General features: G+C 23.4%; 2 protein-coding genes across 2 annotated transcripts; both read left to right on the forward strand.

Annotated features, from left to right (window-relative positions):
• The first annotated feature begins 660 nt into the window (after positions 1 to 660).
• LOC129616023 (uncharacterized) lies at positions 661 to 19,704 on the forward strand. Its single transcript, XM_055531451.1, has 3 exons — positions 661 to 1,249; positions 17,210 to 17,663; positions 18,808 to 19,704. Exons 1-3 carry the CDS (start codon positions 976 to 978, stop codon positions 19,415 to 19,417), a joined length of 1,338 nt encoding a protein of 445 aa, XP_055387426.1. The 5' UTR covers positions 661 to 975; the 3' UTR covers positions 19,418 to 19,704.
• Positions 19,705 to 21,699: 1,995 nt separating this feature from the next.
• LOC129616496 (uncharacterized) lies at positions 21,700 to 22,795 on the forward strand (the record flags this gene model as incomplete). The annotated part of the gene is given in 2 exon segments (XM_055532148.1): positions 21,700 to 22,775; positions 22,777 to 22,795. Coding segments are annotated over 2 exon segments (1,095 nt in total), but the record flags the coding sequence as incomplete, so codon positions are not given.
• Between the last annotated feature and the right edge of the window lie 2,371 nt (positions 22,796 to 25,166).

A 25,166-nucleotide genomic window follows, 5' to 3' on the forward strand; every position in this document is an offset into this window, starting at 1 on the left:
AATAAAAGTGAAATTATTTTTGTGCCGTACGTGTGTTTGTGTATCGAAAACTTTTTTTGTTCTTTTTTTCTGCTGAATTTTTATGCTTCTGTAATGTAAATTCTGTTGAATGTTTACTGTTGAATTGGCTGTACTTTAGATCGCTGTTCGCTGTAATTATTAGAGTTGCCACTTAAAAAAATAAATATGCCAAATTTGACAAAAAATGAGCCAATTCGCTAACATGCTTAATTTTCCAAGTAAAATACATATTTTTAGTCTAAATCCAATTTTAATTTAAACCTCAACTTTTATATGTTAAATTTTATATTAGATTCTGTTAATTGTCATAAAATCTTGAAATGTTCACAATATTCGCAATTAAAGTTTTCCTCAAAATTTAAAAATTGGACAAAATTTGAATTTGAACAAACAAAAATGAAAAAAAATTGAAAAGGTAATTGGTAACATTTGGCAATACTGCTAAATATAAACAAAGCAAAGAAGAAATAAAAATGTTACAAAATAGAGAGATAACATTTTTCATTTCTGCTTTGCTTTGCTTACTCAACTCAATGCTCGATCTCGATCATTTTCTTGAACACTGTAAAATGTAGAATTAAATGTTAAAATCAGATTCAGATTCAGTCGATAATTTGATTTTAATACGAATAGTTGTTGAATTAATTTGTGCGCGCAAGTTGTAAATTTTTTATATAGAAAAAAAAGAAAAACTACAATTAATAACAACAAGAAAAAAAAAAAGGAAGAAAATTAAAATTTTATTTTTGTTTATTTATTTTGTTTCAATTTTGAAAAGGCGTCTTAATGTTGTTTTACTAGTTTAAAATTGTTGTAACATAAATTATATTATTTATAAATGATGTGATCAATAATAATTATTAATTAAATAATATTTTATTGAAAAAAGAAAAAAAAATTCCATTAATTGAAAAGCATAAACAATCAGATTTTTTTTTTGTTTTCAATGTCAAAATGACAAAACCAATTTCTGACATTTCAACTATACAAATATTTGATACCGGTCCACCTATTCGGACATCAATAAATCGAACTGGATCAATATTTTATCAAAATGATACGAATGAAAATGATTTTAATGATGATTTTCCAATAACAATTATTAAAAGTAAAAGTATTGGAATTATTGATGATCTTTACATTTGGATATTTTTATGTACAATAATATTATTTGGGATTTTACTTTCAATTACAACAATTGGAATATTATTTCGTGCTAGATGTAATGGTAAGAAACTTGTACTTATGTATGTATGTGCCAAAAACAATTTTATTTATTTCTATTTATCAATGTGAAATTATATTGAATATTATTGTAGGTATATGAATCCTTAGAAGTTGTTAACAAGGAATTTGAAATATCTTAAGTAGCCCAGTAGTTTGAAAGGGCGACTTGAATATCCCTAATTAAAGTTATGTGATATTTTTCAGGCCAATTTTTGATATTGTTGTGTTAATATTGAAAGATAAATAGAAGTAGAATTCGGATACCAAACTATAAAAGATCATATATGAGTTATTAAAATTTCTAAATAAGGGATTAATTTGTGCCATTTTTATTATACAGGAAGGTCTACTATATCAACTTATGTATTAACAATATAATTATGATCAATGAATTCAAAAAACATGTACTGGTTTTACGTACCGTACGCAAATTTTAGTGTTTTTAGGGGTGTCAAACCAAAAATTAAAGTTTTGAAAGAAATACTTAAAGGAAACCAACTACAAATTGAATTTCTTAAATTTTAATTAAATAGCAACTGCTAATTTCAACTTAAATTTTCTATTTAAAATTCAACTTAAATTTTCTATTCAAAATTCAACTAAATTTTTACAATAAGTAGCTTCCTACTTTAATTTTATGAGCTCATATAGTAAGTAACTGAAATAAAATTTAACAATAGATTTCAGTGAAATAATATTTAATTTATCCATTAAATAAATTAATCTTTCTTCAAATTTTTGTACATAAAAAGAAAAACTAATTGAAATTAAAAGAATTTGTAAATGTATTTTAAATGCTGACTTAGAATACCATTAAGGATATTAGCTATGGTGTTAATTAATGTTCATCTAAGATGATCTAAGATATTTTTATAAAATAAAATCGTTTTTTTTTTTTGCAATACCTAAGCAATCAAGATTATATTTTTTATAAATGATAGCGATAAAAAAAGTTAAATTAATAATAGTGTCGTGACTTTGAAATTTATTAAATTTTTTTTTTAAGATTTGCAAATTTTATAGTATACACAAAATGCTAGAGTATATTAGAAAATCAAAGACTGCTTTAAGGATGAATGCTTATTGCTTTAAAGCTATGATCTTCTGATTTTGATCTTCTCTTTGTTTCTATTCAAAATAATCTTTGAAATGGTTTTGTTTTGTGTTAACCGAGGATATGTAAACCTAAAATGTAAATATTTTGTGTTTGATTCGTTAAGTAATTTGTACCAATATTTGTATATATTTGGAATTCTATCACAATTTTTTCATAATATTGATATACTTCCAGCAACCGTTTGCATTATACAAGATTACATAAAACTCTAGAAATTTGTTGTATTATAATGAAATCGAAAATCTCAAGATATTTGAACTATTGCAACAAATTACGGATCTCATTAATTTTTTGCGTTACTTATATTGTAGTTACCTTTTTAATTTTATTCGTAGATATATTTTACTATTTTAATAATGTTTGCATAATACCTATATGATTTATATATGTGAAAATAATTTTGAGAAAATTTATTTCATATAAGGTTTATTTTTAAAACTATGCCATATTTTATAAAATATCAAATTACTATGATTTTTTTTATTCAAAATATCCAAAAGATATCTAGATTACATAAATGTATTTTCTGTTAAAATCAAACATAATCTTGATTGTATAACAATGAGATTAATCCTAACCACATACAAAGTAGCAATTTTTTTTTCATTTTGATAGGCATAAATTTTTCAAGATTTACGCAACGAGAAATATGATAAAAGCAGATACACGAATTTTTAAGAGAAAAGAAAATTTAAACAATTTTTCTAATGAAATTTCATCTTTTTATAAAATTATGATTCATGGGTTAAATTTTACCTAATTTAATATGTGTATTTATAATTATAATTGTTTATTTTAATGGAATAATAGGAGAACCACTTTCTTTCTATTTAAAAAATTTAAAATATGAGCGCATGCTTTCTGTTAGTAGCTGCCAAATGTATACACAGTATTATATTATACTTATTTTAATTCAAATTTGGTATTTGGTTTGGAAATCTTTTATTTTATGTTTTCGCAAATAAATTATTGTTGTACCTATTGTTAAATAATAAACAGTGTGAATAACATTGTACGTTTGAACAAAGTTCACATTACCGGTAATTATTCAAATGAAATTATTCAAATTATTAATAATAATTTTTCATTTTTTTTGTACCTATTAAAATAGTTTTCAAATGAACTTTTAAATATGACTAAGTACAAAAAATAAAATTGAACATTGTACATTTTTATTATGTGGTTTAAGTAGCACTAAAATTAATGAGTTTTGTGAATATTGTAATTAATTAATTGTTGGAGTTACATTTGTTATTGCAAAAGTTGAGGATTTAGGGCTGGTTATTAAAATTTATCTTTCTATGCCTATCGGAAATATATTTTTGATATTGAATTTTAAGGATTTGGCGAAATGATGCTGATCCTTAACTGCTGCAAAATCTTAAAAATCTGGTTATTTCTTATTGTACTTTATGGTCTAGGGTCTTTAGGCAAAATGATAGTTTCGAATACAGTTTTGAAACAAAAATCGAATGCTAATATTTTTAGTTCAATTTTTGTAAATCTTTTGTTTAATTCAATTTGAAATGAAATCTTTGTATAATTACTAAATTAACATAAAATATCTGCAATTCACTAATTAAAGGAAGACTTTAACTTGTAAGTACACAAAATCTTTAAAAATACCACAAAAAAAAAAGAAGGCGTATTAAAAAAGTTTCAAAATTTAAAAAAAATTGAATAAAAAACTTTTAGTGTGGAGCAATTATTGTACATTTACTTTTTAAATAAGAAGGTCTCAAAAGATTTATTTCTTTGTTATCAATTCTTTTTGTACAATAATATTGAATTCTGAGGAGTAGTTTTCTTATATTCGAACGTATAAGTATACGTGCGTATATGTTAATATTATAAGTGAGTTTTATTATGTGTCTACTTGCTTACAATATTATAAATATAAATTTTTGTGTTGATGATAAGTAAAAATGTAAAACCTGTCTGTTTCCGGTGTTGCTAACTGAAGAGTATATATATATATATATATATATAAGAAAAATATAAAAACAAATTTTATGCACCTACATAAAATCGTGATAGAAATTTTTTTTTGTTGTTTTTGAAAACGTAAAACATTGATTTTGAATCCGTTTTTCTGTTTCAATACATACTATAATTAATTGTCATTACTCATTACTAAGTAAATGGATATTTCATGTATACAATAATTACGTATTATTACTTAGATATTGTTAAAATATTGCGATATGTTTTTAAGCTTTTTTGTTATAATTTTAACTATATTATTTTTTTTAGTGAAAAGTTCCGTACTGATCAAGGATAGATGTGAATTTTGGAATTGGAAATATGTAATTGAAATATTGAACCGATTGTTGAAAATTGGCCCAGATGTTTTTATGTATGAACGGTCTGGCTGTGATTTTGATTTCCAAATGCACAAAGCCAATACATACTTAATAAAAGCAAATAATATTGTCGATCAGTTGAATTTCAGAATTTCCTTAAACTAGTCCTGTAATTTGTACAAGAGTTCTAGACGCTGAAAATAGTTAAACGTGAAGTATGCTAGAAACTGGAACAAAATTGTAAAATAATGTTGAACTAAAATTCAAATATGAAGGCAGCCAAATATAATAATACATTTAAATTTGTATTTAAATATGTATTCTCATGCTATTTTCAAAAAACGTAATACTTAACATCCTGTACAAATGATTAACTTTTGTTTAACAGGTTTAGCAGGTACGAAAAATAATACGAAATTACACGTTATTTGATCTCCGGATTTTATGCTTAGTTTTTTATCATTTTTTTTTTTTATTTTTAACATTCGAATGCTTAAGTTTTCATTCAATAATCTTTGTAAATTAAATATTTGTTTTTTGTAAATTTTACAAAGAAAGCGTATACATTTTGTAATATGATAAGGAAAATTGAAATCCATGTTTGCTATCTTTTGTCACATTAGTTATATTATATTCTTACATAGCTTAATAGGAGTATATTGTTACACAGTAAAAATGAGTGAAAAGAAAAAATTTGTACAAAAAATAAATATTTGAGATAAGTAAATGTAAAAGATAAAGACAGGAATTTTTAAAATTCTATTACAAAATTTCGATTTCATTTGAGACTAAAGCGCCAAATAGCTCTTCTTACTAACAAAAAGAGTCTTCCTACTAACAAAAAGTGAAATATTTTGAATTTTATAATTGTATTAGAAATTTTTAGGAAAAAATAAATTACAAATAAATAGGAAAATATGATAAGGTATTTTAACATTTTCGGTGACATGTAAATTTGTTTATTCACTGTTACAAGGCCTCACTATTTCAATATTTTAAAAATTTCTGAGATATGTAGTAAAATTTTTTGACAAGAATTTATTGTGTAAATTTTTTAATCAATATTTTTGTTAAAAATTAAGATTATTTAACTGAAATTTAGGTTAAACAAACAAGAAAATTTATTTGAAACAAAATTCGGTCTTCCAATACATACTAAGGTGACGTGAGTTAGTTGTTTATGGCACGTTGAAATAAAATTTCGATTATTTCTGAAATATGTACTTACGATATAGCAGTAGCTTGTATTTTGCAAGTGAGTTTCTAAAAAATTATAAAGGTTTACTGAAAACGAAAATTAATTCTCAGAACATAGAATTTACAGAGTTAGTATGAACGTATACAATTGACCTTATTGGAAGAAAAATTTAAATTTTTTTGTTTAAACATGTAATTGGCCTTACTTATGCATATGTACGTATTGGTGTCTCTGGTTGATATTTCAATAAAACACACACTTACATTTAGAAATTGAGAATATGTAAAGGTCCACTTTTTTTTAATTGGACAATACTTTTACACACTGTATAGAACTATGAATGCCTATTGAATTTTATTTAAAATTAAAAAACTAAATATTATAATTCTTTTTATTTTTTGTTGGATTAATTTTTTTGAATTGAATAGATTGCAAATCTGTAAAGCTAATATTTGAAATCCATAAAATACATGTTGATTTTAGATAAAATGCATTCTTCTATTAGCAAAATACATATATACTTATTTTCATTCTTTCATGTACAATTTTATAGATTAACATGAATAGAATTAATAATGTCACTTGCATTTACTATGTTACAAAGAGGATTGAAAAAAAATTTTTTGTATTATTGAAATTGTTTTATAGTAGTATAAAATTAAGAATATTAGAGGTGGACATTTTTCATTCAAAATTCATAAAAATTAGATTTTACTAATAAACAATTACAAAGCTATTATGTTAAAGCGTACATCGCAGATACATATTTATATGCATTCATAGACAATAGTCTATATATCCGATATTGTTGTTAAACGCTCTATTTAATAACGATACGTAATATGATGCTGTCGCATTCAAATCATTAGTTTAGTTTAAATTATATTCTAAAATTATTTAAAGATTTATTAAAAGAATGAGGAAGCATATTAGAATTAACCTGATTATTTATATATCATCTGATCACTGAGTATTTAAGCACAAACAATGAGAAACGAAAAATAAATAAATATTTTTTAAATAGAATTTAGTCAGAATGTTTCTGCCGGACGAACATCTCTTCATTTGCATTAGTCTTGGGTGGTCGGTGACACTATACTCTTTATAATTTTTATAATGACATACTTTTCTATTTAAATTTCTGGACAATGTTTTTATTTCTTAATATTTTTTTTTTGTTTTTTGAATTTGAAAAATAGCACGACAACTGGTGTTGTACGAATTGAGGTCAAAATAAATAAATTGTTGCATATGTACAAGCAAGATTTATAAACGAAGTGATTAAACTTGGACCGATTTTTTGAAAATTTTTATATTTTAGAATAAAATCCTGACAATTTCTAAGTTTTAAGACAAATTGTAGCAAACAATTAAGTAAGCACTTACATACTAATTGTGTTTTCTTAAAAACTAATTAGTGAATATCAATTCTATTTAATATTAATTTTTCAAAAAAAATTAATATAGTTTTAATTGAAATTAATAAATGAATATCAAATTTTTTTTTTTAATTAAAATTTATTATGTAAATTTTTATTTTATCTTCTCAATTTACAAGTAAATTGTGTATAATATTTCAATTACACTACAAGTGTACAAGATTGTAAATAATAATTTAAATAATTATTGTCATATTTGATATTAAATATTGTTTTTTTTTTTGCATTTGTCTAACTTATAAATTAGTCATTTTTCTGTATTAAAATTAATGATAATTAGTGAGCTAAATTTGTGGCTGTATGGTACATATTAAATGTTGTATGTAGCATACTAAACAATGTTGAAGATTTTTTTCAATACACCCTTTAAAAATATGGAATTGAATTTGTAATTAAGGCGTCAACGTACTCACATGGTGTGGTGATTAAGTTCTACTTGATATTGAACAGAAAAAAAATGCATTTTAATTGGTTTAATAATAAAACAAATGCAGTTTGTTTAATTAATTGTTCAACAATATCAAGACTACATTTTGATACAAAATAATACTTGCATTAATTAATACCAATTTTATGACACAAAAAATTTAGATTAATTTGTTAATGTTAAAATTGAAGTAATTAATTTAGATTAACTATTATTTGTTGAATTTCCAATAGTGGTAGTGTTTCCTTATGTTTTGCATTAACTTCAGTGCAGAAATTCGACAATAGGAAGGTGGTAACACATAAAATATATATTGATAATTTTTGGAGTTTGACAATGCAGTATGATGGTATTTAGTTTTAGATTTAAATACAGTTTAAGGACGGTTTTAAAACTTTGTATAGAATTGAGAAGCAATATGCATAAGATTATCTTTTCAATTACTGCTCGAACTAGCGTAATAGTGGAAACGCTAATATTTAATTGTAAAAAACAAATTCAACAAAATTCAAGAACTCTGACAGTATATTTAGTATTACGATGGGACGTGTAAAAAACCTAAAAATAAAATTTTTATTTTACATATTATTTCCGCTAAAAATATACTTTAAAAAATTCAAATAGTTCTTAGAATTATTAATTTAGTCAATTAATGATGCCAATTTTAATCACAATAAGTGCTACTATTACTACTATTAAAGTGCCTAAAGTATGACCGACCATCTGGATTAAGAATGAAAATAAAATCAAATATTTATCAACTAAGTAAACATACATGTATACGTACATATTTTCATACAGACTTGTCGATTAATCCAAAAGTTTAAATTTCAGTCTTACGTCATCACAAATACAATTTTTTTTTGCTTAATTTTCGGCGAATGAAATAATAATTATTATTAAAAAAAAAAACAAGAAAATAATGAGCAGAGAATAAAAAACAAAACACGCTTTAAGAATATCTTTTGAAGCATATGGAGTGGCGCGTCTTTATAACAATAACACTTTCAATTTATTCACCCAACCTATATAGAGTTGAAAATTTTAAAAGTTATGAACCGTACCTTAAAGAATAATTTATATACTTTAATTGTATGCATGTATGTTGAAATTCATTTTGTTTATTAATTCGAAACCATTAAATTTCCTAATAAGTGCACCATAAGGGTATAACATATAACCATTATTGGATAATGGATCGGACCGAAACTATCTAAATATATGCATACATAAATGTAATATAATCATATTACTCAATCCTTAAAAAGTAAAAGAACGACAAAATTTGCATATTTATTTTTTTCTTTCTTTACGAGTTTTCGTTTCGCGAAATCTTGCTCTTATAGAAAAAAAACTTTTATTTTATTCGCCATACACACAATATTTTTATTATAACGCAATTTCCTTATTGAAAAAAATTGTGATAACTAAAAAGTTGAAAATATAATACAAGAAATCGAAAATAACAACAACACCAACAACAAAAATCGGCCTTCATGAATAGCTTTACAAAAAATGCTTTTATAATTTTCTTAAAATCCTAAACTTAATTTTTATACTTCAACTAATATTTTAAACTTCTTTTTTAAGTAGTATGGTACAAGAACATGTGAATGTGTTTATATAAAAAAAAAACTTGTTGAAAATTATAGATGTAGGTCTATATACGTTAGTCTGCATACATTATTTAAATATGCAGATGAATTCTGGGTATAATTTTACTTTTATACATGAGATTAATAGGTTTTCATATGCTTAATATAAGTATGCGCTGATTTATACAGGTTGGTTAACTTAGTTTAAAATTTAAGAAATTTTTTAAAGTTTAATTTTCATTTTTTAAAACATAATTAAATATATGTGATAGAGAATAATGCAAGTATGTACACTTTATTTTAAAAAGGAAACTTGAAAATTCCTAATCAGTTTTGTTGATTTTATTGGATATGATTTGCTTGGATATGCAATCGAATAATAGAATTTTAGAAGTTGAAAAAAAAAATGAAAACTAGTGTGGCAGCTAGTGAGCTATAAATTGTTATAATACTTATAATGTGCGTATACATAAATTTATAAAACTTATTTAACAACCATACGAGAGGGTACTGCATTTATGCTACAATATAATACTAGTACATACTTATATATTGCAATTTAAAATTAATGAAAGAAATAGTAAAAATAATTCAAAGTTTTTTGGTAACAATTAAATAAAATAACAAAAATTTAGAAACTGAAACTTGACGTGGTTCAGGAGTTTATTGATTCGTCGCATGCATGTCTGTCACAGAGTAAATTCACATACTATTAAATTTTTATCAAAATTTAGCCGAAATTGAAATACTCAAAGCACGGACGAACAATCTCTTCAAAACTCTTCAAAAGTGGATTGTTTACGTTTCTCTGGCAGAGAAATGAATTTCCGTTAAAAACCCGAATATGTATATGAAATTTTGTATGCCATCGCAGTATCTCGGCTATTGTATAAATGAAATGCAGTTAGTTGCCATTATTCTGTTGTGTCGCCATTATTCTATTGTGTCGCCACCTTGTTGTGTGTTATTTCTGCAATTTAATGATAGTCGTGTGAATTTTTTCATAAATAACCCTATATGTATAATACATTTTATTTTTAGAATCATTAAATAATATTTTTATATTGTCCGTTATAAACAGTAGTATAGTAGAGTAGAGAGTTTTTACGCAGATTTTATGAGTTTAAATTTGGATTTCTTTCTTTTTGTAAACACAACCGTAAATTTTTTTGTTTATTTCATTTTCTTCTGCGCCGTTTTAACTTCTTTATTTTGTTTTTTTTTGTTTTTTAATAGTTACCAGACATTCGAAAATGTGACGAGTGGGTGATCGTAAAAAAATATTATTGTTGTTATTAGTAAATAAATTAAAACAAAAAAAGAATAACAAGAATAAGAACACAATAAAATAAAAACTTCGGGCATGTGGCGGTTAAACTATCAAAATTTTTGTGTAAAGTGACATGCAAAAGTAAACAACTGAGTAGGAAAATTGTGTTAACTGTTGAAGTGTGTGGTAGTTATTCGTTTATAGCTGAGTATCAATGAAAGTGTGTGTGTTATCATAGTTATAGATAATGGGTTAGTGTTGATTTCATTACGTGTTTTCGGTATTGTTGATGTTCGATGATTGTTGTTTACTTCATTCAATTCTATTTTCATTCATCTAAGTAATCTCATAGTTTTTAGGATAATATTTTGTTTTGTTTAGTTTTTTCTTTTCATTTTTATTTTAATCAAGTCGAATATTTTTTTTTAGATAACGCTTATTTCATGTTTTATTAATTCATAATTTATTATTTAACTATATTCACACATTCGTATATGTGTATTTAATTTAATATTATGATGCTATGATTGTGAGCGGATATGTTTTTGTTTTTTTTTTTTGAAGATTTCATAAAAGATTTGAAGTTTTTAGGAAAACGCAACTGTTTTTTTTGTAATAGGTTTTAATTTTAGGAGTGAATTGAATTTCTGTTTATCTTATTTTTAATTTCTGTATAGGCATAGATTAATGATGGAATGTCATAGTTTAAAATTTATGAAAAAAATTAAAAAAAGAAGTCATATTAAGATTTGATTTTTAAATTCGAGCTCTGAGCCGAAAAAAAAGATCGAAAGTTAAAAAAAGAAATTTTAATTTTGTACGAGTGTGAAATTCAAATTCCTTTTTTTTTTGTTAAGTTTTTGCCGCATTTCATGTTGTACATCTGATTTTGTCTTTAGTGTATTTACTTAAGTATTTCGAATTTGATTTTTGTCTGTCTGTAGAATATTAAAAGTAATGTTTACACATTAAGAAAAAGAACTTTAACAGTGAATGTCATTATAGTTTTACAATTTTAAAGAATCAGTTTTAAAACTGTTTTCTATTTTTTGATATTTTTTTGTTTTCCTAGTAAAAATGAATAAATTATTCATTTTTACGAGTAATATACTTTGATTCTACTGTAAATTCCTCCACAAACTGTGCGAAATTGACCTTTTTTATTCCCTTGCGGAGCATAGAGTTTCTAACAGCAGAAGGTTCCGGACCATGTTCTCTTCTATTTCCTTCTTAACTGATCCATATTTCTTTTGGTATGTCCACTTTTCGCTTAACCTTAGTATTCCATTCCAGAGACTTCCTTTGAATATTACTTTCTGCCCTTTTGAGACTATGACCGAACAATTTCTTGACTAGAATATCCTGCATAAGGGTAAGTCTTCGACAATTGTTTATTTTGCATTTTGGTTGCACAGTTTTGCTTTTTACACTTTAAAGTTCTTTATTAGCCAGGTCTCACTTCCATATGAGAGGACTGATTTTACACAGGCGTTGAATATTCGTATTTTATCATAAATTATCGTTAATATTTATTACTATAATTAAGCATGTAATAATTATTTTTTGTTATTAGTAATTATTACCGTTAGCATTATAAAATGTGTTTGTCGTAATTGTTTAAAAAATTGACATTTTACAAATTCACAAACATATCTTTGTATGCAAGTATATTGAATCACTTTTTATTGTATGGCGTAATGTTAGTAGAGTTAGTAGACATAATAGATAAATAAGTGAATTTGCCGGAAAATTTTATTAAATACTAATAACGTATGTACATGATTATAATTTAATAATTATATACGATCAAAGTAGAATTCACGCCATTTACGTTTTATATTTTTTTTTTTTGTTGCAAGTGCAATTTACTGAAAAATTTTAATTGAATTTAAGTTTTGAAATGATGTCGTGACAGTAGTTCTGATTTATGACATTCTTTTTAATGACATTAAAAAATTTTATTATGTGGTAAGCTATAATACAGTTATTTTGATAATACAGTTAAAAACTTTTAATCAGAAAAAAATTCATAGGTAGTGTTGCCTTAACTAGTAAGAATACTTTTAATTTCTCTTTAGTGTTGACAATTTTAGTTAAACGTTTTTAGTTTTTATTGAGATTCTGAAATCTTACCACATTTTATGAAATTCTTTTGATACTTAATACTTACCACAAATTTTTTTATTTTCTTATTTTTCTTTTCACTAAAAAATTTCCTATATATGTACTTAGTGGCTTTATTGGTAGTTTGTGTTACGAGAAAATATTTTCTCAATGTTTTTAATAATGGGTGATGGGAAAATAAATTTAAAAATTTTACATTTTTTTTGGACAATGATTAACAATAGATGGAATGGAATTTGTGTAAAGTGATATGAATGAAATTGGTTGTTATAAAAATATTCGCGTACACAAGTTTTGGGTTTGGTATTTTTTTCTTTTTTGGTTATTATTTTCTTTTTTTGTTTTTTGTCTGGTGCGATGAGAAAATCACATAAGTTATGTTGAAGAAAGAGAAAACTAAATTTAGAAAATTTTTTTTTGCGGGATTAAATTTAATTTTCATGTTTTGGGGTAAATGCTTTATATGTAAACTTAACTTTTTCGGTTCAAAATTCAAATACGGATTTTAAGAAAAAGAAAATATTTTCGCAGTTGAATAATAATAAATTGCAAAATTGCAATGTGTTTCTTAATAATCTTGGCTTCTGGCTGCAATTTTTTTTTATTTCTTAATAATTTCAGTTTATTTGTAGCAGTTTTCAAACAAACTGAGTCTTTCTACATTTTTAAACATACTACTTAAACAGTTCGGGCAGTACTTAAGCCATCGCAAGTGTATTAACTTTAATAAATGCCGCAGTTCTCAAGTTACGTGATTATTAAAAACTTAAAAATATTTTCATACTTATTTGTCAAACCAAAAATTCTATAAATTTCACAAGAGCATGAAATATTTAATATACTTATTTAAGTTTGCTCATATTTTCCAAGATTGTAAATTATAATTTTAATTTATGATTTCCAAAAATCATGAAAACTATTTGATTTTAAATAATTTGCCTACTTAAGTATATTCTTTTTTTGAATATTTTTGACAAATTTATAAAATATTTTAAATTTATTATATAATACTTTCTACCAATAAATAATATTGAGAATATTGACGAACCTTCCTACACATTGAAACACACGAAAAAAAAAATATTAAATAATTCAGGTGCTGTGATTGTTAAATTCGATTTCACCATAATTGGTAACACTTTTGTAATTCTTTTGTTAATGCATATATGGGCTTGATGTTATAAAAACTTGTTTGTTCCTTTTTTTTTTTTGATTTTGTCCGCAATATTATTTTTAATTTTGTTATTTTTTGCAAAATTGGCAAGGTTGTTAAGATACGCATAAATTTAACTGGTAAACGAAATAGTATTTTTATGTGTCGAATAAATATGCGTTAGCGCTATAAAATAGTTTTGTAATTATTAATAAATTAAATTTTAATATTAAAATTTGATTTGTAATTTGTAAGAAAATATGGGGAAATGAAATTATTAAATGCTGGAATAAGTGATGCAATTTACGGTATAATATACTCGTATGTATGTGTTACGTATACGTTTGTTAAAAAACTTGTGTTTTAAATAAGTATGTACTTTCCTATGTATGTATGTGTTTAAGGTTAATTGCAATAATTTTAATGGGTTACAATAATATTGATTATATTTATATAGCAATTTTCACATGGAGCAATCAAAAAACTCAAATCATAAGTACATATCTGAAAATTTTATCGTTTTTTCAATTCGTATATCGACTTCGTTTTAGTTCGGCTTTAGAATTGACATTTGACAATCAAACTTCGCTTGTCAATCTAAACGAAGGGTTGTTTTTAATAAATTATAAGAAAATAATTATATAAGAATATTTTGGTTTTGTTATACATAGTTTATTTGAATGCCATAAATTAATTCCGTTTAAATATTTATTTTGACAAATAAAATACTAACTGTTTCGAAATTTTTAATGATTCCGCCTTCGTTTTTTTTTATATTTTATATTTAAACAACTGCATTTATGCATTAATATTTTTGTATAATACGTTCATTTGTATATAAATAACTTATACAATATTTCTAAACAAAAATTACATTATCATATTATGTTTTTGGCACTTGAAAGTGTCAAGAATATAAAATGAATGTTCTTTCATTTCTAAATTTTAATTTAAAAAAAAATTTTTTTATTTTTGAAAATATTTTTGTAATATGCACTCAAATCTAAAAATACATACTTATGTATGTATATACGTACATGACTTGTCAATTTGACAATGATGTGATAAATTGTCGGAATTCACATTAGTGATATGTTTGAGTAGATTAAGTATAAAATTTTGTAATTAATTGTTGAAATCACTATGATGTTTTTTAAGTTTCTATATTTGATACTTGTCTATAATGTGTTATATAATTTCTCATCGAAATTGACAGATAGCTATGTCATGAACTTTAGACCTTTTACGATTTAAGAAAGCAATTTCAAAATGAATACATTAAAATCAAATTGTGTCATAGACATAACAGAAGAGGATAAAGGAAAGGGTCGGTGCGAGACGGGAGGGAACTTTTATTGAATATATGAAATTTATAAAAAAAAATTTCAAAATTTATTGTAATGATTACATATTAATCAACATATGCATGTAGAGTAACCTTTTTTAATATTTTTATAATGGAAACAGGAAAAGAAAGTCTCGTGATGACTTTGTATTTTATTTTGATTCCCTGATCACGCCTGTAATTGGAATGTTAATTTCATTTAATTGATTATAATTATACTAAATAATGGAAAAAAGTTTACTAAACAAATATTTTTTAAAGCGTCGGAGTCGGAGTAGAAAAAATTTAGGACAACGACATGTTGTCCGATTTTAGATATTATTTAAACAGTCCAAACCCTGATCCAGCAAGAAATGATACTAATCCAGTAAGAAACTTTAGAATTTCGATTCCGAATTCTCAACTCCGACTCCGAATTTAACTCCGAAAAAAAGAAAATAATAAGTACTTCTTGTTTCGAATTATTCTTGAAAATAAAATTGTATTCAGTACATTTGTGCTGCATAATATTTCTCCTACTTATAGTATATATTCTCCCGCTCAAAAAGTTATGATATATGTACTGTGTCTACCAATGATATAACACAGATAATATTAAAGAAGAATAATATAGTATTCTTATTACTGTAACAATTAGTGAAAAGAAATTTTTTAATTAAATTGAAAAGTTCTTGAAATTCTTTACATTTTCTATATTTACTCGCTATATAAGTATGCCTTCAAATTTATGAGTGTGTAGGAACAATAAAATTTTTCTGAAGACTTCATATTCTAAAGAAGAAATGTGAGACCAACATGATGTAAAAAAAACGAATCTCTTTGTTTATATTTGAAATTAAAGATGATTGAAATTTATTTTTAGATCTTATGCATTCATATAATGTGCACGTTATATGTATAACAAAAAAAAAAAAAACGGAATATAGGGAACATCGAACCCTATAAACTTGCAACTAAAAGGCAATAGACATTATAACCGGATTATTTTAATTGTTTTGTGACTTTTGATTTTATATTGTAATTTTTTCATGTCTTGTATATGATTTTATTTTTTCTTCTGTTTTTAGTTTGGAAGGTCACAAATAGCAAGTCATAAACTCATGAAAAGAAATTATTATTTTTTCTTAGTTTTTTTTTTTTTTAAAGTATAGGTATCAATGTTGGGATTCATGATGTATTGTTGGGTGAATACGCAACAGTACAGAACTTGTATACAGTAGAAAAAAAAAGAAATTATTAAACTAAGATACAAAATGATTTTATTACAATTCAATTGACAAGCACGTATCGAGAGTCACAAATGAATTGAAGTTTTAAGAAAAAGAATTAAAGGAATATTTTATTTTTTATTTATTTATTTATGGTAAATGAATGTGCCCATGCATTAAATATAAAAAAATTCATAAGTATGTAAAAGTTAACTTCCCTGTTATATGTGCGTGCATGTATAGTATGTACATGTGCATCATAAAGGGAAACATTTGTTGTAGACCGTTACCTTAAATGGTATTTATTAAATATTGCTAATATAGCGGTAATATTTAAAAAAATTTTTTACAATAAACTTATGAAAGTAAGAATTGAACTCACAAATAAATATAGTTTTACTGAATTGTATTTTACATGAGTGTTAAGAAAGTTAAAAATATGAGGAAGTCAAGGATTTAATGTGCAATCTTGGTATGGTTATGTGCCTATAGTGTCTGTGGTATCTGCTTTTAATGTACATACTTGTATAGTATTTGAATAAGTTGCTGTAGAAATTCTGTTAAATTTCTTGTATTGCACCTAGATTTCAAACCTATTTACTCTGTATTATAAAGTTTTCTTGAGGAATTCAAAAAAAATAAAAGTTAAACTGTACTAGAAACACAGTATTTTGCTCAACGATATCGTAAATATTCTTATATTTACGATATTATATTTTATAATACATTACTTGCACTATTACTTTAATTATTTAAAAATTATATCTTTTTATTTTTTTTAGGTACACGTTATCTTCTATTACAATTAACATTCTGTGATTTATTCAATTTAATAATTTGTGGCCTTGAATTTTTCTATATGAATCATAGAAAATGGATAACTCTAGTCGAATTATGCCCAGTATATTTGGGTATGGATTCATTTACAAATACAGCAGCTATTTATTTTATAATTGCAATTAATTTTCATACATTATCAACATATAATTTGGCTGTTAAAGAATTAATTAAAAAAGAAATTAAAGAGAATCAATATTTAGAATTATTACCAGAACCACCAATAACTGAAGGTGAAAGAAATGAAAATAATGATGGAGTTGATAGTAGTGGTAATATATTAAATGATGGTTATTTAGTTGCTTTACCAACACCAACAGAAAGTGTAAGGTCATTAACAATTGATTATAGTCAAAAGAAAGTTAGTGTTGCTGTTATTTTACCAGCTCTATTTATATGGTTAGTATAATTAAAAATTTATAGTAATATGTGTAATATTAATAAATTAGGAAACTAAATTAGATTATTAGAGTTAAGATTGAAATTTCTTATATTTTCTGATTTTATTTGCACTGTAATATTTGTAAATTAATAATAAAAGTCTTGATATTCTATTTTAAATTCATAATAATTATTGCTGTAATTACTTTACCATATCAGCTTTATTCAATAACTCTGTAGTTATTTATTTACATATAATAAAATTGTGTAAAAACATTAAAAATTTAAGAAATTCAAAGAATTCATTTTACTTTTCATTCACATAATTATAAATAATAAATAAGCTCAATGATATGCTGTTAATTTATTTAATAAGACTGATATGTTAATTTATTATGCTAATTATTTTAATGCAAAGAACAAATATAATTCGATTAAGTAAATTTTGATATTGTAATTTGTAATATTAGCGACGCCAATATTAATGTCGTGAAATTTAAAAACTTTTTATAAAATTATTCAAATGAAAAATTAATAAAGTATGTAAATATAGTAATATATGCAAATAAGTAACATAAATGAATAAATTTTGTAGAGTTTATATTGAAAATTATTTAAAATTTTAATGATTTCAATAAGTGAAATACTAAATATGCTAAAAATTAGCTTTTAATTAAATTACTGGTAACGTATGTTACTTAACTGCATATTTGACTAGATTAGGAGGATGAAATTATCTTTCATAATATCTAATTACAGGTTTAAGATAAACATAAATTTTGTTCACGTATCTTGTAAATTATTTACTATATGTATAAGTACACTTGTTCTTTATTTAATAAACATAATATGTACATAAGTTAATGTACTTTCAATTGGATTGTTATTTAAGAATATGCTTAAATTACATTTAATATTTTAAACATGATTTTAATCAATATTACGAGTTCATTTTAAAATTATCGTTTCTTTAAAATCAATTAATTTATTCCTAATTATAGTGTAATTATTATTTAAGAACTACATGAAATTCAAATTTAACAGATATCTCATTAGAGTGAGGCAATTTTCCTTTATCAAAATTTTAACTTCTTTAAGTTTAATTTTTTTTAACAATCATTACTTATGTATTAATATTATTTTTTATTTTTTTTCATTTAAGGTTCATAGCAGCATCAGTTTCGATACCATTCTTTGTATTTGGAATGGTAATACCGAACGAACTTCATCCACGTATATGTGGTGTAATGAATTTTGATACATTTAGTAGTCAATTAATGCAAGGACTAATGATAGCAATCAGAATTATAATACCAACAATATTACTTATTATTACATTAATTATAATATCATTTAAATTATATAATTTTAATACTATAAAAAATATAAATAAAAAGAAAATATCAGAAGAATCAACAACAGATGATGGTTATGAAAATATTGAATCAGATTTAATAATGATTAATATTGAAACATGCGGTTTAGATGAAAATATAAGAATAGTTTTAAAATTATCATTTACATTGTCAATAGCTTTTATAATATTAGGTTTTCAAAAAATGTATGGAAGTTTATTATTTGAATTAATATCAAAACCATTTATGCATTTTAAATATCCAAAGATGATCCCTTTATTGGGTCTAATATTTACATTAATTAGTTCTTTATTACCAGTTATTAGACCCATATTATATTTTAAACATGATATTGAATTAAGAAATTATTTACAATTTTGGAGAAGAAAGAAAAAGAAAAATAATATTAGAAGATGAATTTATTTAGGTATATCTTTTTTGAATTTATAAATAAACAATTTCTGCAGAAAGGCATTTCTGCTCTAAAATTGTTTAAAAAACTAAAATATATTATTTTTAAATGTAATAATTTGTTGAAAAGACTGATTGATGAATTTGTAAATTATAATTTAACTTTAAACAATCGAAGAAAATGTAAAAATTTTAATTTGTTTTATAATTTTTAATATGAATTGTTTAAACAAAAAAACTGGAATATTGAATATTATCTAAGGATGAAGTTTATTTAAAATAAAACTCGTAAATAGTTCAAACATGAGTATGTTTTTTTTTTATTTACTGTTCATTTAGCTAATTCATTTATTTAATATAATTATTAATCATACAAGCATGTACTATCACTTTAAAGCTGCAGTTAAATAGAATCTAAAGATTATTATTCATTAAACTATATATCGATAAATGTACAATATTATTGTTCAATAATACAACTATTAATACGAAGAAAATGCATACATGTATGTAGTTCCAATTTTTTTAAATAGTTAGTAATTTAGAAACGAATTTCATTTTTAATGTGAAGAAAATTATAAACATGGCAACTCTTTCATTTATATAAAAATTTCTAAACTCACGAGGAGATTGATGAGTTGTGTATTAGCTGTAGTTTGTGCTCAAACCAAATTAATAAAAAAAAATACCATTGATATTTTATTATTTATTATGTAATTTTTCTATATAAGACACAAACCAACAAAATAAGTCATTTATTCATTGAATTTAAATTTAATTTAAAAATACTGATTGAAGTGAATTGTAATTATTTAATAATAAGGATTAAGTTTTTAGATTAGTGTGTAGGTACTCGTTTTTACTTGCATGTGATCAACTGTTTCAGTTTGTAGCTAAAAAGTTTGAAACAAACATTTAAGCTAGGATTATAAGGTCATAATTTTTATTGTAATTAATAAAATACGCCTTACAAATATAAGGGTTGGAAATATTCTTCCATTTATGAAACCAAATTATATTAAATATTAGGACGTTTCAGCAAAATTACTATATTTAGTCTTTTACTCTCCAAAGATTTGAATTTATAATTGAATCATTAATTTCAATTTATTTTAATCATATCCATTATAATTAACATATTAAATAATGTTGAATATTCTTTTAATGGCTGAAACACAAAAATAAATTAGAAAATAATTAATTCAAAATTTAAATAAAAATTTTAAACTATTCATTTAGATACTAGATAAATTATGTACTTGTAATAATTTTAATTTATACTTTTTTCATCTCATAAAAAATTAAAAAAACATGCACATCTATATGCATATGTATATATATGTAATAAATTATAAATCAAATCAGATTGTCATTTTGTACAAATTGCAATTTTTTTATTATTACTTTTAGTTTTTCTAATTATACATTTAAAAATTAATTATTATGCCAAAATGTATGTAGGTCATTAAGTAAAATTTTAATTTGTATAATTTCAGATAAGAGATGATGTTTTCAAAAAATGCATATGTAAAAATGAAAATTACCTATAAATAGAAAGTAATTTTTACATGCATACAAATAGGTTTTTCTTTTCTATTTAATTATTCAATTAGCATTTGTGACATAGCATAAACTCCTTGTACACATAGATAATATAAAATAATTGTTAAATTCTTTTTGTTAAATAAATAAAATTTTATCAAATAAAATTTATCAAGTTAGGTAAAATGGCATATAATTGATTTAAGAGCTAAATGTATTGTTCACCTATTTTTTAAATTTCTAAAATTTTTATATAAAAGCATTTTCTGATTATAAAACAATAATACATTAGGTGCCGGTAGTCATTGTCATGTGACGACTAAACCTTTTCCACTAGAAATAATTCGAAACCAGGACGGAAACTGCTAGGATTATTCTTTGTTTAGTTATATTGGTACCATTCTTTCTGGTACCATTAGGGTATACCATAGAGGTTTATATTTATTAGAGGGTCCATAATCTATTCATATTGAACTATTGTAAATTATAAAACAAGATTAATGAGTTTTAGTTCCAATAAATCAAAATATTATTAATTAAAAAAAAGTCGGAGAAGGTTTTTAAAAATTTATAATTTTTAATTTGTCACAGTAAAATTATTTTAATATTATTAAAAATCAGGAAAAACAAAAGTTTTTCAATATATTTTATTTATTTGATTTGTTTATAATTATTATTAATAAAAATTAGGAATAATAATAATAAAATTTTACAAAGACAAGATTTTAGATAATATCGAATATAATATGGAAAAAATTAATAGCGGAACATTAACAACAAATCAAATTTTAAATTTAAATAATCATCCAGTGGATTCAGAATTTATCACACAAAATTTTAATAGTCAAACACGTGTAATATATGATATCGAACGTAATAACTCACAACAAACTTTATTAACTGAAGTAATGGAAACTGTTCAACAATTTCAAGATACGTCAAATACAACAGTATCAAGTAACGAATCAGAAAAATCATTACCACAATCAACTAAAGATTCTGAACGAAATTATATAGGATTGTATAATATGAAGGTATCACGAAGTAGAGGAAAATCTCCTGAAAAAATTGAATTCGAACTGTACTCAAAGCCGATAGTGAACAAATCTAAAAAATCGAAATGTTTTAATTCTACCCAAACAACTATACAATTAAATGATGAAAATAATAGTGATAGTGAAAATGAGTTGAAATTGATAAATAAAAAATCATCCAGTAAAATGAATAATTGCTATCCACAACAGATTTCGCCAAGATTAAAAAACAAATATAAGAAGAAAAGATGTGAAAAATCTGAAATTTTATCCTGTGATGAGTTAGATAATAAAAATAATCAAAAAACAAATCATCTTAATAATGAAGTTCCCAAGGAAACAATAAATCAAAATGAAAATTTAAGTGGTGGTACAATATTAAATAAATTTTCAAAATTTATAAAATTAAAAAGAAATTGTAATCAAAAATTCAAATCAATTATATTTGAAGATTGTATCGATAAATATCATTTTGATCATGGCTGCTCAAAATATCTACAAGCAACTGATTATGATTCTATTGCTGTATCTGGTTTATTAGCAAATCAAACTTTATCTTATGGTACAAGATTTTGGGCTGAAATTTTTGGCAGTTTACAAATTGGTATAACATTTTTTATAGCATTTCTATTACAAGCATATCGATTTATTTTATTTACTTTAATACGATCATTTCTCGTTGGATTTCTTCAAATTACTGCAGATTATTGTTTAAAACCAATATTAACAATTATTTTTAATGGATTTATTCAACCAATATTCATTTTTATTTTTAATACTTTTTTATCTAAGAGATTTATTAAGGCCAATTATTAAAATTTTTGATTCAATTTTTAAATCAATTGGAAAAATTATTGAATCATTTCGTTTAATTCAAATTAATATTGAAAGATCATTTGATTCAAAATTAAATTATAATCGGAGACTTACAGTTTAATGTTAAAGCTGGGAGTACTTAGATTATTGTTTTTTTGTGGGAATGTTACGTTATTGTGCATATAATGTTTATTACAACGTTGATTCTTTACGTTTACTTTACTGTGACACTCCACTGTGAATTTATTGTGTTTGAAAGAATAACTTTTATATTTTATTGAAATACCTGCAATTTATTTTATTTGTATGTATATAAATTAAGATAATAAAATAAATAATTTAAAAATATCGAATTTGGAATGTGTCGAATATGTTTCAAGTTGCACATATTTCAATTTGACCACATATTAAATTTATTGTAATTTGTGGGAGTAATGTCTTAGTATGAGAGTTTAAAGATTAGTAATTCCATGATTCTAATTACATAAAAATTAAGTCATTCAAATTATTAATGAAACATTAAGGTTACTCCAAAAATACTTGAAATTTTTTATAATATTTCTTTTAAAAAATTTCAAGTTTAAATAAGAATATTTACAAAAGATTCATATAATTTTGAACTTTTTAAAACAAAAAATCTCCAAAATCTTATAAAAACAAAAATTTCATTATAAATTTATAAACGATTTGCATATTTCAGCTTATAATAATTAACACAAATGATGGCGTCGTATGGGGTGTGGTGTGATGAAGGGATTATATGTATTTTGAGACAAAATAAATTTATGATGCCAATTTGAATATAAAAACAAAAATATGTAATTGCATATTCTATGTGAATGTATGTATAGGCAGTATTTAATATTTTACATACATCTATACATAATATTTTGTAAGAATATTTACGAGTAAAATTTCAATTAGCCAAAAAAATTATTTATTCAAGAATTTTTTTTATATAAAAATGTTTGTATAAGTACATATACACTTATATTATGATGAAAATTATTTTCTTACAAGAATATTCTTAAATAACAAAAAATTTTTGCTCAACTTTCTTATCGGCATATGTACACACAGAAACACACAACATGTTTATTAACACAACAGTTTTATAAATGAAGAAAATAAAGGATAAAAGTTGATGTTATAAAGAATAAAAGGCGAGTATGAAGGAAAAGGTAAATAAGAAAAGGCACACAGAATAAGAAAACATTAAGAAAAAGTGAGAAGAAAAAAAACGGAACTGCCACAGACATTGAGGCAAGAGACATAAACTTTTAACTTTTCCCTTCGCTTTTTTTTTCTTATATTTTTGTTTTTTTACTGAGTACAGCGCTGACATCGTGTTGGGAATTTTGCACAACAAAAAAAAACAAAAAAAGAAAATTTAGCTGCCTAACTTTTATAATAATTTTTTTTTAAAGTAAAAATTTAAATTAAAAAGAGAATTAAATTTATTATTTCGTTTGTAGATCAAAAATTAAGTAGTCTGTCTTAGAATAACTTTTTTTATTGTTGTAGGTTACAAGAAATATTATTAATTGGAAGAAATATTATTCATTGACTTCGATAATGTTGTTGTCATTGATATTGAATACAAAATATGAGCTGAACTAACCTGCAGTTACATCCAGAGACATTGGATATAGTCTTAAAAGTGTAATCATCAATAGTTTCTTTTCTTCTACTATTTTCCGAATTACCACAACTTGTTCGACAAACTATTTAGAGTATTTTATTATTATATAAAAAAATATCCTAAAGTTGCCCGATCAACAAAATATGTTATTAATTTTTTTTTTTCAGTAAATTTTTAAATTTATTTTTTGTATTTTTTTTCTTTTTAGGATATGCGACTATTATGCAACTTACACTCACTTTAATGAGAAAAGGAAGTCTTTGTGCTTTTGGCACTATTATGTTTTCGGTTTTTTGTTTTCTTTACGCTAAAATTTTGATAATTTTTATTTTATTTTTTTTTCAGTGGTTGGATGGATACAGGAGTTTAAATGCATTTTCTATACTATGACAGAGAATAAACAACGCCAACAATATAATAATAATAAAAACAAGAATATAATAACAGCTGTAATAAAAAGGCAAAAACAAAAAAAATTTAGAAGAAAAAAAAATTTTTTTTTTCTCATTTTATTATGAAAAGGATCTAAGACATTATATGGAGTCAATGTTTAGGTACATACAGTGTATGTACTTACATAATATAATATAGAATCTAGGATCCATGTAAATTTAAATATTAAATTTTTGAAATTGTTTTCTTATTTTTTATTATTTTTAATTTCTTATGGGTTCTTCTTGGTCGGTAGAGAATTCTGTATATTTTAATTGTGTTGCCTGGT

This window comes from Condylostylus longicornis, unplaced genomic scaffold, assembly GCF_029603195.1.
Source record: "Condylostylus longicornis isolate FDR11 unplaced genomic scaffold, ASM2960319v2 ptg000005l, whole genome shotgun sequence".
Classification (NCBI taxonomy): Eukaryota; Metazoa; Arthropoda; class Insecta; order Diptera; family Dolichopodidae; genus Condylostylus; species Condylostylus longicornis.